Source organism: Acartia tonsa, chromosome 14 (genome assembly GCF_053477335.1).
Source record: "Acartia tonsa isolate MP-2025a chromosome 14, ASM5347733v1, whole genome shotgun sequence".
In the NCBI taxonomy this organism is placed as follows: Eukaryota; Metazoa; Arthropoda; class Copepoda; order Calanoida; family Acartiidae; genus Acartia; species Acartia tonsa.
Window position 1 is genome coordinate 31,824,054 of NC_137273.1, and position 16,252 is coordinate 31,840,305.

Sequence of the window (16,252 nt, forward strand, 5' to 3'; positions counted from 1 at the left end):
AATCATGGGGAAAAAAACACTTATACTAAAACTTCTCTATAATATTATTACCAGATTTTTAGGAGGATTTTATCTAAAAAATGTATAGGGTGAATGAATTTTGGAAAGTTTAGTTTTTATAGACATAAACACCATTCTTGTGCTATTGTGGTAATACGGCAACAGACGGACGGGTAGTTTACAGAGTTGCTACGCAGTGGCTTATCATGACAAGCCTTCTGCACTAATCCTATTATATCACCATTCACCTCATGACCGCAGATGACCCCGTTGCGCAGCGGTCAAACTGGACTGGCTAAATAGGGGAGGGGCATGGACACGCAGCAATCACGCGCCCCTCAGGCAACTATACAACCGGGAGGTGGTGCCTCCCCTTTTACCACAGCTACCCCCACAGACTGTCTACCGCCGCGGGCTACGCCCTTGTCTCCCACACCCCCTTCAAACCTAACCTATTGTTATATTCTATTTGTATATATATAGTAACCATCCATTGTAAATGTATTCAGTTAAATATATAATTTCTGTATGACTAAATCCTGCTAGTTTGTTTTGGTAGAATACTTCAAGGCTAGGGCTCGTTGGATTCGAACTCGCAACCGGTGAGCTGAAACGCTTCGGCTTACCACACTATTAATGGTTTTGGGAGTTAAGTTGCAAAACGTGAGGTGAGGAAAATTAGATGATCTGACAATTGTAAGTAAATCAATCACCCGATTAAAAAAAATATAGCGTCAAATGTCCGTCTGAATCATTTTTGGGGAAAGGTGATTTTCTCGGCTCCTAATTAGGATAGACGGCTCATTTTTTGTGTGTAATTTCCTGTTTTTGTATGTGTTTACTTGGTCCGACTAACTATTAGTCATTCTACAAAAGATATCTTTTTCCTATTTATTTAACTTGTGTGACTACTGAGTCCATGAATTTTTGTTCTTCGCTACTTGATGTTGTCATTCTTATCTATAATACAAAGTAGAACGATGTCTGTCTGTCTGTCCGTCCCTTAAGATCTCGGTAATTACTGAACCGATCGGATTCTACTCTTCAGGGAATATACCTACTGGTCCTGTGGTGGTTTTAGGCTATTTTCTTGGGGGGTGGGACACCCCCAACCCCCTCAAAAACAATTTTTTTTGTATGGGATTTCCTTGGTCCTTATTTTTTTTTTTGTAGGGGATTTCCTTGGTCCTTTTACGTATTTCGCCCAATTTTTTTTATCACCTCTTTAGGCAAAGCCCCTAGAGGCTAGGGGCGAACCCGCTAGTTTACTCATATTATTCGTTTGTCCATCCTTGATTTATTTTTTGATCGGCTATATATGGATGTGTTGTCATCCATATACTTCTTATGGATCATGGAAAGAAAACGAAGTAGATAGTGGGTTTTGTCGTATTTCATAGTAGCTTTTTGATAAGTTTTTTAGGTTAGGTAAGGTAAATGTTAATTATTACCCAGAAGGGTTAGGAAATAGGCCCCTTATGGTTAGAGCCCCCCACATGGCCTAGAAATAGGAGGGAAGCTACTGTGAAAATACGATGAAACCCGCTACTTTGTTTTCTATCCCCTATGACCCCTCTTTATTTGTTTAGGGGCTCTGTGCCCTTGTTCTGGGAGCAGCCAGGAGTGAATGTTGGCAGCCACAAGATCAGGATGAGCCGCGGATCCGAACTTAGTGCCCCAGCATTCGAGTCACATCTTAATCAGACCAAACAGAGATACGGAAATCAGGTCTCTTGTATTTTTAGGATTTTTTCAGTTTAGGCCTTGAAACTGATTAATATCCGTTGGATTATAACCGGTTCTAAGCCATAATGCAAAAAAACATGTATCGCACGGTATTATATATATATTTGTCTACAAATAATAAAATAAGAAATTATAATAATACCAGTTTTGTTAGCCCGGGCGTTCGATCCATCGGTTTTCATCTGATAATTTTTCACTTCAATATCCACGGAAAGCTGCGATGAATATCTAATATCCAACTAAAGATTATAGCGATAAATTGCGTTATTTTAACGTTTAAAGTAAGATTTTGATAATCTTTTCCTATCATTTCAATTTTTAGCTTTCTAGGATAATTTCTTAAGAAAATGTATAAACAATTTCTTATATTTGATCAAAAAGTATTCCCCCCCCCCTCTTTTTTTAATTGTCTCTGAATCTATTTTGTGACATAAATTCTTTTTTATTAAAAAGTAATTCCTCTTTGTGAAGATTTTATTATTTGCAGGTTTTCTGTAACTTGTTAGCAAGCAGTCTTGTTGGAAGTAAGGAGGGCGAAGCCACTCTTTCAACTGCTTTCCAAACTCATCATAAAGGTATCTTTTTGTTTAGTGGATTTATTTAGTATTGATTGATCAAAATTCACGGATTTTTTTGGTAACTTATAAGGCTGCTTTGCTCAACGATCTGAACAACCTAGGTTCTACAAAATTTAACCAAAAATTATATGGATTAATGATAGATAGAACAATTAATGGGAAGCTTAAGGCAAAACTAAAACTCGCTTAAATTAACAGTTTAAAGAGAAGGGAGGGACAGTGAAATAGCTTAAAACCTTCATCGAACCAATGTTAAGCTTCCCTAAACAGGAGAATTAATGGATCTTAATGGACAAACCCAAATCCGTACTAGTTTATAAAAGATAGAGTTGTGTTATTAATTTGAAACTCCTATTTTCAGCTACCCCCGAGCATGGTGACATTCCGCATGTTCTGTTTGACTACCATGCAGAGAGTGGACCACGGCGCCTGGAGAAACTGGAAGCTAAGGTCAAATTTTGTGCCGGGTTCGAGTCCCTGTTTAATTAGAGACGTTAAAAATGTGGGGATCTTAAGAGCTAAGACAATGGACGATCAATTTATGTACTCTAAATTATGATAGAAAAATTTTAATTGATTGGTTGAAAAGTTTGGACGCTTTTAGATTGGATTCAACCAATCATAATTTAGTTAAAAGTATTATAAGTTTTTGAGCCAACGAATAATCTATAGGTTATAAAACTTTGGTTATTGGTTTTAATTAGGAAGTAAAATTGTATGACAGATCTAAAAGAATTTAAGTTTAAGTGCATATAAAATCTTCCAATAAGGTGAAAAAAATCTTCGAGATTTTTTGTATCATATTTATTTATGTTTCTTATCTTAGATTGGAGAGTATATAGAAAAGCTGGGATATTTCTACATTTGTAATGGTAGGACCCTCAGAAACCAAGAAGGTGTAATAAGGTAAGCAAGGACGTACAAGCTTTTTTGAACGGTAATCTAATGTATTTTGAAATATATAAGGGAGGGGAATAAAAGTTTTCAAAATTTGAGGTTGTGGTAAACACCCCTTTCATACTAAAGTAAGCTATGTAATTTGTTGCAAGGCATTAATATATTGACCAACGACACGTGTTAATTGCATGACTATCGACTAGAGATGTCCTAACTCTAAATGTACAAATGGTAATGAGTTGCTCCTGTTTAGGGCCAAGGTATTACATTGACTACTGACTAGGAAGGGGCTATTTGTTGATTAAGAAAACTTTTAGGCCTTCATATTCATCATTGGGGTTGTACAATGTACATCAATTACAAATTGTCTTATCCCTGAAAATACTTGCAATTAATTCATTTCCTTCTTGAATTTCCAATTTTGAATTCTTACAAATTAAAAATTGTCTAATCAATATAATATTAAATGAAAAATATGATAGGTAAATAAAATACTTGTTGTATCTAGATAAATTAATGTTTAAGTACGTACTAATAGAAATAGTAAAACTAGATGGTCAATCTGGCTTATTAATCCGTCAAAATTAATAAGGCAGACTAAACCATTTTTTTACTTCTACGATTCGTTACATTTATAGGTATGAAAGATGAAATTTTTCGACGATAAATTTCCCAAAGGCTAACTTTATCATAAGAAATTCAAATATTCACAGTTGACTTATTATATACCTATGTTTTGTCATATCCTTCACATTTTACGAGGGAAGGAATTTCGAAACTATATAATCTACCGAAGCAAAGTTTTATCCTAAAAAATGCGCCCATTTAAAACTGACTCCTTTTGCGAATTAATAAAAAAAATGTATTTCCGTATCAAAATCTGTACGATGCGACTATTTATAGATGACTTATCATGAAAATGAAATTAAATCAACTAGCCTTTTTATCAATATCTGTACACTTTCTTACCAATGATATTGCCGTATTGTTCCTCAACTTTTTTTCCTATTAGCCGATTAATAGAGTATGTATCCAGATTATATTTATTTACGTACTTAGAACAGAACATTGTCTAAATAAAAATGCATATAAATTATCGTCCCACATATAATTAAGAATTGATATAATTAAGAAATAAATTTTGTTAAAAAAAATGAATGTATTAATATGATATTTGTTTACAATAGTTGTTAATTTCAGCTCTAATTACCTTTCAAATACTTAGTATTTCCCTAAATAATTTGGTATATAGTTCCTTTCGTGGCAACGCCACTTAAGGGGCGATTTGTCTTATTTTTAAAATGGCTTCTAATAGATTATTTAGGTTAGATTATATTTGGTTAGGTGACTGCTCCGCAGGGTTAGGCAATTGGCCCCGCAGGGTTAGAGCTACGAAAGGGACTATACCCATAATTTGTATTATGGAAAGAAAATAAAGTAGCAGGTTTTGGCAAATTTTCCAGTAGCTTTTGATTGAATATTTTAGGTTAGGTTAATGTTAATGAAAGCCCGGCAGGGTTAGAAAATTAGCCCCGTAGGGTATAGCCCCTCGCAGGTGCTAGAAATAGCAGAAAAGCTACTATGAAAATACTACTTCGTTTTCTTTCCATGATCCTAATTTTTTTTAAAAACATGAATGTATTGATATGATAAAGGTATTTGTTGAAAATATTTCTAAATATCAGCCCTGGGATAGGGATGTTTTTAATTACCTATAATACTAAATACTTATTATTTCCTTAAACAATTATACTAGCTTAAACTGTTTTTGAAGCCTTTTTGAAAGGGGTATCATACACCTACTGTAGAATCATACCGCAGAGTTCAAAATAACATAAATTTTTATTTGGATTTTAAATTGTAATTTCTTTTTTTCACTTGGTATATTTTGCTCAAATTTTTTTCGTCTTTCCTTTATTTTGTCAAAATTTTTTGCTTTTAGAGTGTTTTGCTTCATAAATATTGTACTCTAGTATAGAGTAAAATTAGGTCTTTTGATCATCTATCAAAACTCTCAAAAAACTTAGAATAAAAACTTTAGAATAAAAACTGTTTACGTCCTTCAATTTTGTTTAAGTTTTATTTTATTGATTTCCAATTAGCATTTAATTTTATATACTCAAGAAATTTAGAATTAAACTTGTTAAAAATCCCATTAGATATTTAATCTAATTCAATAAAATTATGAATTATAATTTACGTGATTTTGGATAGATTAGAATTTAATTGTTTAATGATAAACAGGGATCTTTGGGGATAAGACAAAAGACAATGTAAATCCACAATGATTATAAACAAAGTTATCCTTTCTTTCTAGATTAAAATTGGTTTAAAAGTTTAGACACTTTTAGTTTAAATCAACCAATTATGATTTTAAAAGTACCTATTACCCAAGGTTAACGTAATCAAGAAAACTTTGGGTACCCATATTATTTACAGTCTCCTATGTGGACAGGGTCGTCCAAGCTTTTTTTATTTGGGGGAGGGGTAATCACCACTTTCCCTTCCCCCCCCCTTGGACGTCCTTGTGGATAACTTATATTTAATTTTTATATGTTTGTTCACTGTTTAAACTATCAGTAGTTCAACCTATTTATCTAATCTACAGAAAGGGTTATTTTGTCCATCATAGTCTGGGCTGTACATCAATTTATCATGCATTATCTTATCCTTTAATATTCCTGACCTACAGTCATTTTATGAGTTTAAGTTTTAATAGATATTCAAGTAACCAATATTTATTAAGGACAAACTGTGCTGATTGTTTGGACAGAACTAACGCAGTACAGCTTTTTATTGGTAAGATTTAAGTTATACTCCCCTGCCTATGAACAAATGCATCCCTTCTATATTATAAGAAGGCGGTTGAGAAGTTTTGCCTTCAGGGGTGTATATTTTCAAATTTGACCTTGCTGAGGGGGGGGGGGGATAAAAAATACGTGGTTGGGGGGAAAAAAATGTAAAAATTAAGAGAACTGAAAGCATTTTTTTCCATTTTTCTCACCTTTTTGATTAAAAAAAACTGAAAGAATATGTGGGAGGGGGAATAAATACCATGAATAAAATAAAATATTTTTCCATTTATTTTCCTTCCTTGCTGGAAAAAACTAGGAGGGGAAAAAAATAAAAAATTTTGCAGCAGGGGAAAAAATTAATCTTGTGCAGAATATACACCCCTGTTTGCTTTAGATATAATATACGTAAGTTGCTCGGTCCAAACCACGTAAATAATCTCAAAGAATCTGATCTAATTAATTCATTTTAATTTTCAAGAGAAACATTTTATGTATGATCAGCATTAAGAAAGAACTATTAACATTTATTAACGTTTACTTAGGTTTAAAGATTTTACAGAATCAGCTGAAATCATTGAAACTCAACGACAAAGAGAATATTGTTGCCAGGTTGGTTCTATGTTTTTAAGATTGGCTGTTTTTATTCTTGCTTCTATGATACCGGCGCCGCCTAGTGGCCCTTTTACATATTTTTTGGTATTTCTTTTCTAGGGTTGATTTCTCTCGGGAGGGGGCGGTGGTACCCTTCCCCAATATAGTTATAAACCTTTGCAGGACCTATGGGAATCGACATTGTATTGGAGAACCATATTGATTTAGTGGTTAGACCCAGACAAACATCCTGTTACTTTACTTTTTATTTGATTGCAGGTTTGAGGATGGATTTAGGCAGATGTGGGTCAATAACGGGAACAATCTGAGTAAGATATATGCTGGCACTGGAGCACTAAATCAGGTAAACAGGATGGATATACCCAGATATGTGGGTCAATAATTAATGGGAACAATTTAAGCAATATCTATGCTGGCACTGGAGCACTAAATCAGGTAAACAGGATGGATATACCCAGATATGTGGGTCAATAATTAATGGGAACAATTTAAGCAATATCTATGCTGGCACTGGAGCACTAAATCAGGTAAACAGGATGGTTATACCCAGATATGTGGGTCAATAATTAATGGGAACAATTTAAGCAATATCTATGCTGGCACTGGAGCACTAAATCAGGTAAACAGGATGGATATACCCAGATATGTGGGTCAATAATTAATGGGAACAATTTAGGCAATATCTATGCTGGCACTGGAGCACTAAATCAGGTAAACAGGATGGTTATACCCAGATATGTGGGTCAATAATGGGAACAACCTGAGTAAGATCTATGCTGGCACTGGAGCACTAAATCAGGTAAACAGGATGGTTATACCCAGATATGTGGGTCAATAATTAATGGGAACAATTTGAGCAATATCTATGCTGGCACTGGAGCACTAAATCAGGTAAACAGGATGGATATAGACAGATATGTGGGTCAATAATGGGAACAATCTGAGTAAGATCTATGCTGGCACTGGAGCACTAAATCAGGTAAACAGGAATGATATAGGCAGATATGTGGGTCAATAATGGGAATAATCTGAGTAAGATCTATGCTGGCACTGGAGCTCTTAATCAGGTAAACAGGATGGATATAGACAGATATGTGGGTCAATAATGGGAATAATCTGAGTAAGATCTATGCTGGCACTGGAGCACTAAATCAGGTAAACAGGATGGATATAGACAGATATGTAGGTCAATAATGGGAACAATCTGAGCAAGATCTATGCTGGCACTGGAGCACTAAATCAGGTAAACAGAGGGGTTAGATCACTATTCAGGAATTAACTACTTGTTAAAGGTAAAATCAGATATTTTAGGATGTTGGGTTAGGAAGTCGCAAGGTTGTTAACCGCCAAAATGATTAGAAATACTTTAAATTACACATTAAAACCATTCAAACCCCTCTTTTTACTCTAACCCCCCCCCCCCCTCCAAAAAAAAAGTAAATTAATGAAAAGCTTGGACGTCTCTGGTATTTGGTTTGCCTTAAATTCGGTAGTTTAGAAAAAATTGCATATGGACCTTAAACAATACCGATATGAGAATACCAAACTCTTTTTTATATCGATTATTTTAATAAACCTTATACTACAGTTTTTAAATAAAAAAACAATTTGTCCGTTGACTAGTATGTTGCTATTCTCCAAAGCATACACCTGACAACTGTTTATTTTACAATTTTATTGGTTACGCAATACGCATATAAACCAGACAGTCATTCATCCAGCTACTTTAGAATTTACTATTTACGAGAACTCAGGAAGGGAGGGGATATTTGATATTTTATACCCAAAGTTTTATGCTTCAACACGATTTTTTTCATTCATTGGCCTTAACATTTTTAGTAAATATTGATTGATTGGTTCAAACTACTCAAATAATTTTCATTTACAAGAAGGGTAATTTTGTGTATCATAATTTGGAAAGTACATCAATTTATCATTCATTGTCTTATCCCTTCAGATCTCTGAAAGATCTGGAATATAGTATGAATGACTCGTCACTGTTTGAAAATACAAATAAAACACAAGGTAGATAACCCTTTGTTCGGTGACGTCATACTAGCAATGAAAAAAATGTCATTCAAAGTTGAGATAACAAGGACAATCCCTTGCCATGGTAATGGGTATTCCAAAATGTCTTGTAAAAGATATTTTCCAGCATGGCTTTGAAACCGATTAATATCCGTTGGATTAAAACCGGTTCTCAGCCAGAAAATTATGCATAGCATCGTATTATATCCAGTTTTCTACGAATATAAAAAAGTAAAATCATAGGATTAAAACCAGTGTAGTTAGCCCGTGCCTTCGGTATTTTGGGGCTATCATAACTGGTTTTAATCTTCTAATTGTACATTTTCATATCAGCGGAAAGCTGTTTATAATATAATGCGGTAAATGAATATCAATGTGTTATGTGTTTTTTTTGTTTGTTTTAAAATTGGAAACCCTTTATGTAATAAATCCCCAATACAAAGTTTTTTTTTTTACTATATTAAAGTAATATTTATAGTCCAATAATGTCCCCTCTCTCCCTGCTAATGTTGGTCAAATCTTTAGAAGATTGAAATTTTTGTTTTGAATAACACGCTAAATAAATAATTTTTTGTTAAAACTTCTAAAAAAGTAGAGGAATTATCTAATAGCTTTGCTCCTTTTCGAAAGGACAAGCGTTGAACATTAGCAGAAAAAGTTTCAAATAAAGATGTCAAATATATCACTTAGGAAAGGAAGGAAGAAAAATAGCATTTTCCTACATATATGCAATTACTACGACTCTTCCACAGCTTTTAAATGCGAAGCCTTTCTATTATAACAATGTATGTCTTAAGGCAGATAGAGAGGGGACAATGGGATGTTTATTACACAAGTCCCCAAAGTTTTATAATAACATTTTCTTATTAGTTGGCTTAACAATTTTGGGGACTTAAGTGAATTTCGATTGGTTGATTTATTAAGTTAAGTGATCAAACGTTTTAACCAATAATTTCACTCTAAAGAAAGGATAATTTTGAGTATCATCATTGGGGATGTACATCAATTGATCTACCATTGTCTTATCCCTTTAGATGTCTGGTCTTGCTGTGCTTAGCAGGTATTTATAGGGATCTAAAATTATAGCCTATTATCATGATAGGAATCCTAGTAGAAGATTTGTTATAGGTATGGCTTATAATTCCTATCATTAGGGGTAGTTTCACGAAATGCATTTGAACTTAACTTAGTGAACCGCATATTTTTTGCTAGTTAATGGGTTAAACTATATTTATATGGCATATATTTGAAAGAATTTCAATTTTCTACCACGTAGTTTTAAAAATATCAAGACTACGTGGTAGAAAATTGAAATTCTTTCAAATATATGCATATAAATGTAGTTTAACCAATTAACCCGGAAAAAATATGCGGTTCACTAAATTAAGTTCAAATGAATTTCGTGAAACTACCCCTTTAAAAGTAATAATAAACTTATAGATATACAAATCTAGTATATAAATACCTCGCGATCAATGAACGTTTTAAACTAAAATCTTCTATTTTTATCAAAAACAACATTGTCGAAGTAAAAAACATTTTTCTCAAAATATGCAGAATTAAGTACAATAATCCCTTTCTTTTAGGAGATAATGTGTTTTTGATTTAATTTCAATTTATGCATTTCATTTGCTTAAACGTACTATTTTAAAACTCTTTCGTCATTTGCTTCAAAACTTATTATTGCTTATAATTGATAAGAGATCCTTCATTACCATACTAAGGGAATCTACTCTATAATTTTAAATGTCTGTAAATGCGTTAATTATGTTGGCAAAATTTTGATTTGTATTACTTCTATTAAAGACAGACTGCTCATTTTTTTGCTTAAAATTTCAATTCCAATGGGTATCTTTTGTATAACTCAACTGGTCCGTCAGTCTCTCTGTAAAACTATGGGAGAAATGAAAGTATTCTGGTGAAAATACAATTTGCTTTTTATTACTCCTGAAATCATTTTCTCAATAATACATTTCGCCCGTCTTTCTGATGTTTGTAATGCAATTTGTTTTACTTAACTTCTGTATGATATAGAATCTTTAATTTAAGTTTCAAAAAGAATATGTGCAAAAATTTTTTTTTACAGATTATAGATATTTTTTACAGGGTTGTGGTACCCTCCACAAAAATTGTTATAAACCTTCCCTTGTCCCGTATCATATCTGCTCAGATGGCAGAGAGATCCTTCTGTACAGACCACAGACGGATAGACATACTCTTACTTTAAGAAAAGGATTTGTATTCTTCAGGGAGGATCTAAACTGTTGGATGGAGCGAGGTCAGCGGCAAGAACTATTCAAAACAATCTTCTTGACAAAGTAAGTTCAAATTCAAAGTCTAATTTGAGAAGTAAATCTATTACAAAGTAGAATTATGTATGTCCGTCCGTCCGTCCGTCTGTCCCTTAAGATCCACCGAACCGATTGTATTCTACTCTTCAGGGAAAATACCTACTGATCATGTTGTGGTTTTATGCTATTTTCTTGCTACCACAAATTGACGCAGTCGATCGCAAGTGAGGGGAGGGAGTGTTACCCATTTTTTATTTTTTTTATTACCTCTTGGGTCAATGTCCCTAGAGGATAGGGCCGAAGCTGCTAGTTCTTTTATATATTAAGAACAAAAAATCTCATTTTTACACGGTGCACTGGAAAGATTATCAATAAAATTATTGGATATTTTCATTGGAGGATTTCCTAAATTTTTTTCAGTTCGAAGATTTTTTCTCTCAATGTTTTGAAGACATTGAAATGAAAAAGAACTTCCAAATTTAATTAATTCCTATTCCTGATGCTTCCGTTTGTTTAATAGTTATTTATCGAATTGTATTAAAAACAGCTTTCCGCGGATATTAAAATGTACAATTAAAAGATTAACAAGTTTGTTATCCCGTGCCTTCGGCATCTCCAGAAAACTGGATACAATACGATGCTAGACATATTTTTTTTCGTATGGCTTAGAACCGGTTCAAATTGAGATATTAATCGGTTTCGAGGCCATACTGGAAAATAATTTATTTGTAGGACAAACAGGAGGCTTTTGATTTGTTGATCCACGGAACTGGGAGGAACACAGACTTTGCCGACAGGGTCAAACTTCTTCTGCCTAACAAATATTTCCATGGTAAGTTTAATTTTTGATTGCTTCATTTAATAACAAGGATGACAACATCCTTAAAAGCAAAGCTCTGAAAAGTTAGGACCAATTGAACATTAACACTGTATCAGACCTGAATAACCAAAATATAAATGCATGAGTTTAAACAAAATTTTAAGTAAATTTGTTTCAATACTCCCCAAATACAGGATAATGTTTAAGGACATATTACAGTTCTAGATTAAAGAGATGCTTCGATTATAACATCTTACATTGTTGTAATAGGAATAAGTATTCAAAAAATCCGATGAAAAGGATATTTTTACCTCATAATAAATTCTTGTAAAAAAAGTTGAAAATCAACCAGTTTTAATTGACGTACGGACATTCTGGTAACGGTTTAAGAGTTGCTGCTGGACAATTCTAACATGCCTGAATTAACAATAAGAGCTATCCGCTACGGACTTAAATTTACAAATACATAAAGTTACCTTAAACAAAATGATAACCTAAGGTAAGCTTCCAGATAATGGGGAACTAGATCAGTTCAGGGGTTAGCGAGATCCTAACGGACAAACAAAACTCTACCTTATTACTTTGCCTAAAAGAATTTAGGATCCAGTGAAGTTCACTGTAAAATGGTAAAGTCCAGGGTGTCGGAGCCGTATAATTTTGATGCGGCTCCGGCTCAACGAACCAGTATTTTGAAATACGGCTCCGGCTCCTACCTTAAAATTAATAGATAAATTTTTTTTCATTATTGAATTTGATAAAATAAAATAAATAATATAAAATATTTTGCTTTTATTTGATTAAAGCTATATAAAGTAGAAGGATGTGTGTCTATTTGTTAAGTAACAATAGGTTTTCAGTTTATTATATGGAAATAGACCGTTGCTAAATTATAATATTACTTTAAAAATCATTTTTAGCTAATCCGGAGCCGGAGCCGTTTTTAACGAAAAATACGGATCCGGCTCCACCAAAAATGTTGCTGCTCCCGGCTCCGAAACACTGGTAAAGTCTATAGATTTTTAAAGATAATCGTTATCAGGATCGGAACATTTTACCGTGAACTGCACTAGATCTAGAATTTATTTTTAGCTCCTGTACCGCTGTTACAAAGTGTGTTGAAGCGCTGGTCTGAATTCTCTGACTTTATACCTCTGAGGGTCGGAGTGGGAACTTACAATATCAACGGTGGCAAACACTTCAGATCTGTTGTTTATAAGGTAACAAGCGCTTGCGCCTCTAGGGGCATTTGTGGAGGACGGGGACTCTACATTTTAAAAAGAAAAGAAAAAATAATTGAGGGGATTTTATTCTAGGGATGATTTCAATTGGGATGGTGATGGTACCCTCCCCCATAATACTTATAAACCTTCCCAGGACACATTAGAAATTTCATTGCAAAGAAATACCATATCGGTTTAACAGTTAGCGAGATCTGTTTGAACACCTAGACAGACAGACATCCGGTTACTTAGGATGAAATAGCCTAAAACCATCCAATGGCTTTGATTAGAAATAAGATAGCCTAAAGCTATGTGATTTTATTATAATATTATTTTTTTGTGGTAAATTGTCTGTAATACGGTTCTAATCCAGCGGATATTAATCGGTTTAGAAGCCATATCGGAATAAAGTTTGTAACTATTTAGGATGTTTCACTGGATGATTGGTTGTTAGACGCACACAAGAATGGGAACCTCATTGATACCGAGGAGAATCATGTTCCTATCGACATTTTTGCTATTGGTTAGTATTTTTTAATATCAGATATCATAATGGATATATATTTACCTGGATGTTGCACCAGATTTTCATGTACTCAAATAAAGTGATACAGATGGCTAAAATAACGATACAATCCATCCACCTACTTTACCCCATCCCCTCCCGTCCTACTGAATGAATGAACTGGATAAATAAGTTCCATGTTAGCAACGTAGTTTTTTCCCTGTCATAATATCCACGTATACTATATCCATTGTTTTCTACCTTGTCAATAAACTTCATGTGAAGGGTTAATTTGTTGACTTATTGGTCGTTGTCTAAAGGGTCATTTGGTGCTTTCCCTCCAAGTGCTTAACGAGCACAGAATCTCCCTTTTCCAAATTGTTTGAATAAATTGAACTGTGGATTCTACTAGTACCAAAAGTTTTATAAATACGTTATCTTAATAGTCGGCTTAAAAACTTTGGGGACTTTAGTTGAATTTTGATTTAATCTAGAAGTTTCCTATAATTACATTCTATCGAAGAAGTTATTTTGTTTGTCTTTATTTGTTTATATGCTGCAGAAATTTCTCGTTTATTGTCTTATCCTTGAGGAACACTGATTAATTCTAAATGTTTGACCTAGGTTTTGAAGAAATGGTGGATTTGGACGCTAAAAATATTGTCAATGCAAGCAAAGAAAATGCCAAAGGAATTTTAACATTTGAATTGCGGATTCAGATTCTGGGTCCAAAAATAGGGCAAGATTGGGCGGATTCGGATTGCCATCCCTAAAAAATTTCAAAATTAGTTATATACTGGATACTTAATGTGGACAGTCTTCCAGGGAGGGAGGGGACATTAGGCTGTTAAAACACTAGTCCCCAAATTTTTTAAATAATATTTTTTTATTCGCTGGGTTAAAAACTTTGGGGACTTTTGTTGAATTTTGTTAGGTTGGTTCATTCAGTTCAGTATCCAAACGTTTCAACCACTAATAAAAATCATCAGAAGGGATAATTTTGTGTATCATCATTTGGGATGTTCATAAACTTATCAGCCATTGTCTTTTCCCTTTAGATCCACGACATTCTTAGCTTTATAAATAATATTAAAGAAATGTTAAACTCTGATGTCATCAGAATGGGCTGTGGAACTGGGCAAGACTTTATCAAGAGACGAAAGGTTGGTTTCATCAATTCTTTTCAAGTAGTAAGTTGTTTGTATGTATGTATGTGTGTTATTTTTAGAATATCTCTCTAACCACTGGACCTATATCATTACCTCCTTATCATTAAAGCTTCATATGATATAGGTTTCGGGCAGGGGTGGATAGCATCATGCTTGCTCTCTTAAGAAATCGCTCATGGAAAAAATTACCTCTTTAATAAATATGTCCAAACTTGTTTTAGATTTCTAACTAGTTAGCTAAGAAACGTTGAATACTTTTATTAAATTTTGATTGATTGGTTCATTAAGTGTCCTATCCCTTCACATCCCTGTTGTTTAGGTACTGCCTGGTGACGTATCAACAACTAGTTGGAGTGTGTCTCTATATATTTGTCAGGAAAATTTGAGCTTCATTATCAAGAGAACCCCAGAGCATCATCCGCTTTAATGATTTGCGACAACCAACCCTTTAATTGCACGGCCCTTGACTGTAAGTCTTAACTGTGCATGGTAATTAGTTGCGCCTGTTTATGGCGTAGTTTATCATTATTAGTGTCACCTGCCAGACTCGTTCCCGACACCTACCCGATAGCAAGCAGGCATTTTTGCAATTGAGCTTACTTCAATTCTTGTTCATTAGGTAAATTCACGAAACCTTTCGAAAAATAAAGAATTAGGTATCTACTTAAAACAAAACGGAAGGCGATCATCATTTCGATATTCTCAGGGACAAGGGAAGGTTTCTCTGACCAAAAAGTCTATTAAAATCATGCAATCTAATCACGAAACCTTTATGAGTGTGTAATATTATCGATGATTCAACTATTATTAAAAGGGGCTTGTAGTAGATTATGTAAGAGTATAAATTCGCGAATCTAAATTCACTAAACCTCATCAAAAGTGTGTAGATTATTAACAGTGATTGGCAGCCGCACGTAAGCCGCGTTTAAGCCTCAGTGATATTGTCATTTTATTACTATAATATTCAGCTGGATGTATAAAACTGCTCTTTAGCATACAATCCTTCTTTCTGAAATTTCTTTTTCTGCTCACAAGCAGGATTAAAAATGAGGCTGAGGCGCGGCTGCTGAACCCTGATTATTAATGTTATTAGCAGACCGATTTAAAACAAAAAAAAAACAGTAGGGAGATTAAAAAAACATTTTTAAATACTTCCTAAAAATAAAATCTTGAAATATTTTTCCTACCCATAAAATTTGTAACTGTTTAAAGACAAAAAACAAAATATTTTGACAAATTTTTACTTCGGCTCATTTTCAAACACTTCCTAATTAACCCTTTAGAGCAAGTTAAAGTAAAAGTTTCAAATTGATTCAATATCTTAAAAACATCTTACTTTAAAGCTCAAAATTAAAATCCTTTGCTCATTACTTATTAAAACAAGGATGACAACATCTATAAAAGCGAAGCTCTGAATTGGAAGGAAATCGAACATTAACACTTATAGAGTGACAGAACTGAATAAACTGAACATATGTCTATGCAAAATTGTAAGTAAATTTGTTGCAAAACTTATCAAATACATGTTACTCTTTAAGCACATACTAACGTTTTTAAGACTAGTTATAGAGAAGCTTCGCTTATAACACTA

General features: G+C 33.6%; 1 protein-coding gene across 3 annotated transcripts in view; it reads left to right on the forward strand.

The window, feature by feature from the left end:
- Positions 1–16,252, forward strand: part of Synj (synaptojanin) — a 92,238-nt gene that overhangs the window by 17,175 nt on the left and 58,811 nt on the right. For all 3 annotated transcript variants that reach the window (XR_013874920.1, XM_080148199.1, XM_080148200.1), the window contains exons 11-24: positions 1,590–1,728; positions 2,234–2,321; positions 2,686–2,774; positions 3,151–3,230; positions 5,968–6,020; positions 6,559–6,625; positions 6,887–6,971; positions 10,906–10,974; positions 11,680–11,779; positions 12,857–12,984; positions 13,414–13,510; positions 14,117–14,180; positions 14,611–14,655; positions 14,981–15,034. Coding sequence is in view for 2 of the 3 variants with exons in the window: in XM_080148199.1 (XP_080004325.1) it covers positions 1,590–1,728; positions 2,234–2,321; positions 2,686–2,774; positions 3,151–3,230; positions 5,968–6,020; positions 6,559–6,625; positions 6,887–6,971; positions 10,906–10,974; positions 11,680–11,779; positions 12,857–12,984; positions 13,414–13,510; positions 14,117–14,180; positions 14,611–14,655; positions 14,981–15,034 (1,158 nt within the window). In the remaining variant the exon portion in view is untranslated. The remainder of the gene's footprint in view (positions 1–1,589; positions 1,729–2,233; positions 2,322–2,685; positions 2,775–3,150; positions 3,231–5,967; positions 6,021–6,558; positions 6,626–6,886; positions 6,972–10,905; positions 10,975–11,679; positions 11,780–12,856; positions 12,985–13,413; positions 13,511–14,116; positions 14,181–14,610; positions 14,656–14,980; positions 15,035–16,252) is intronic.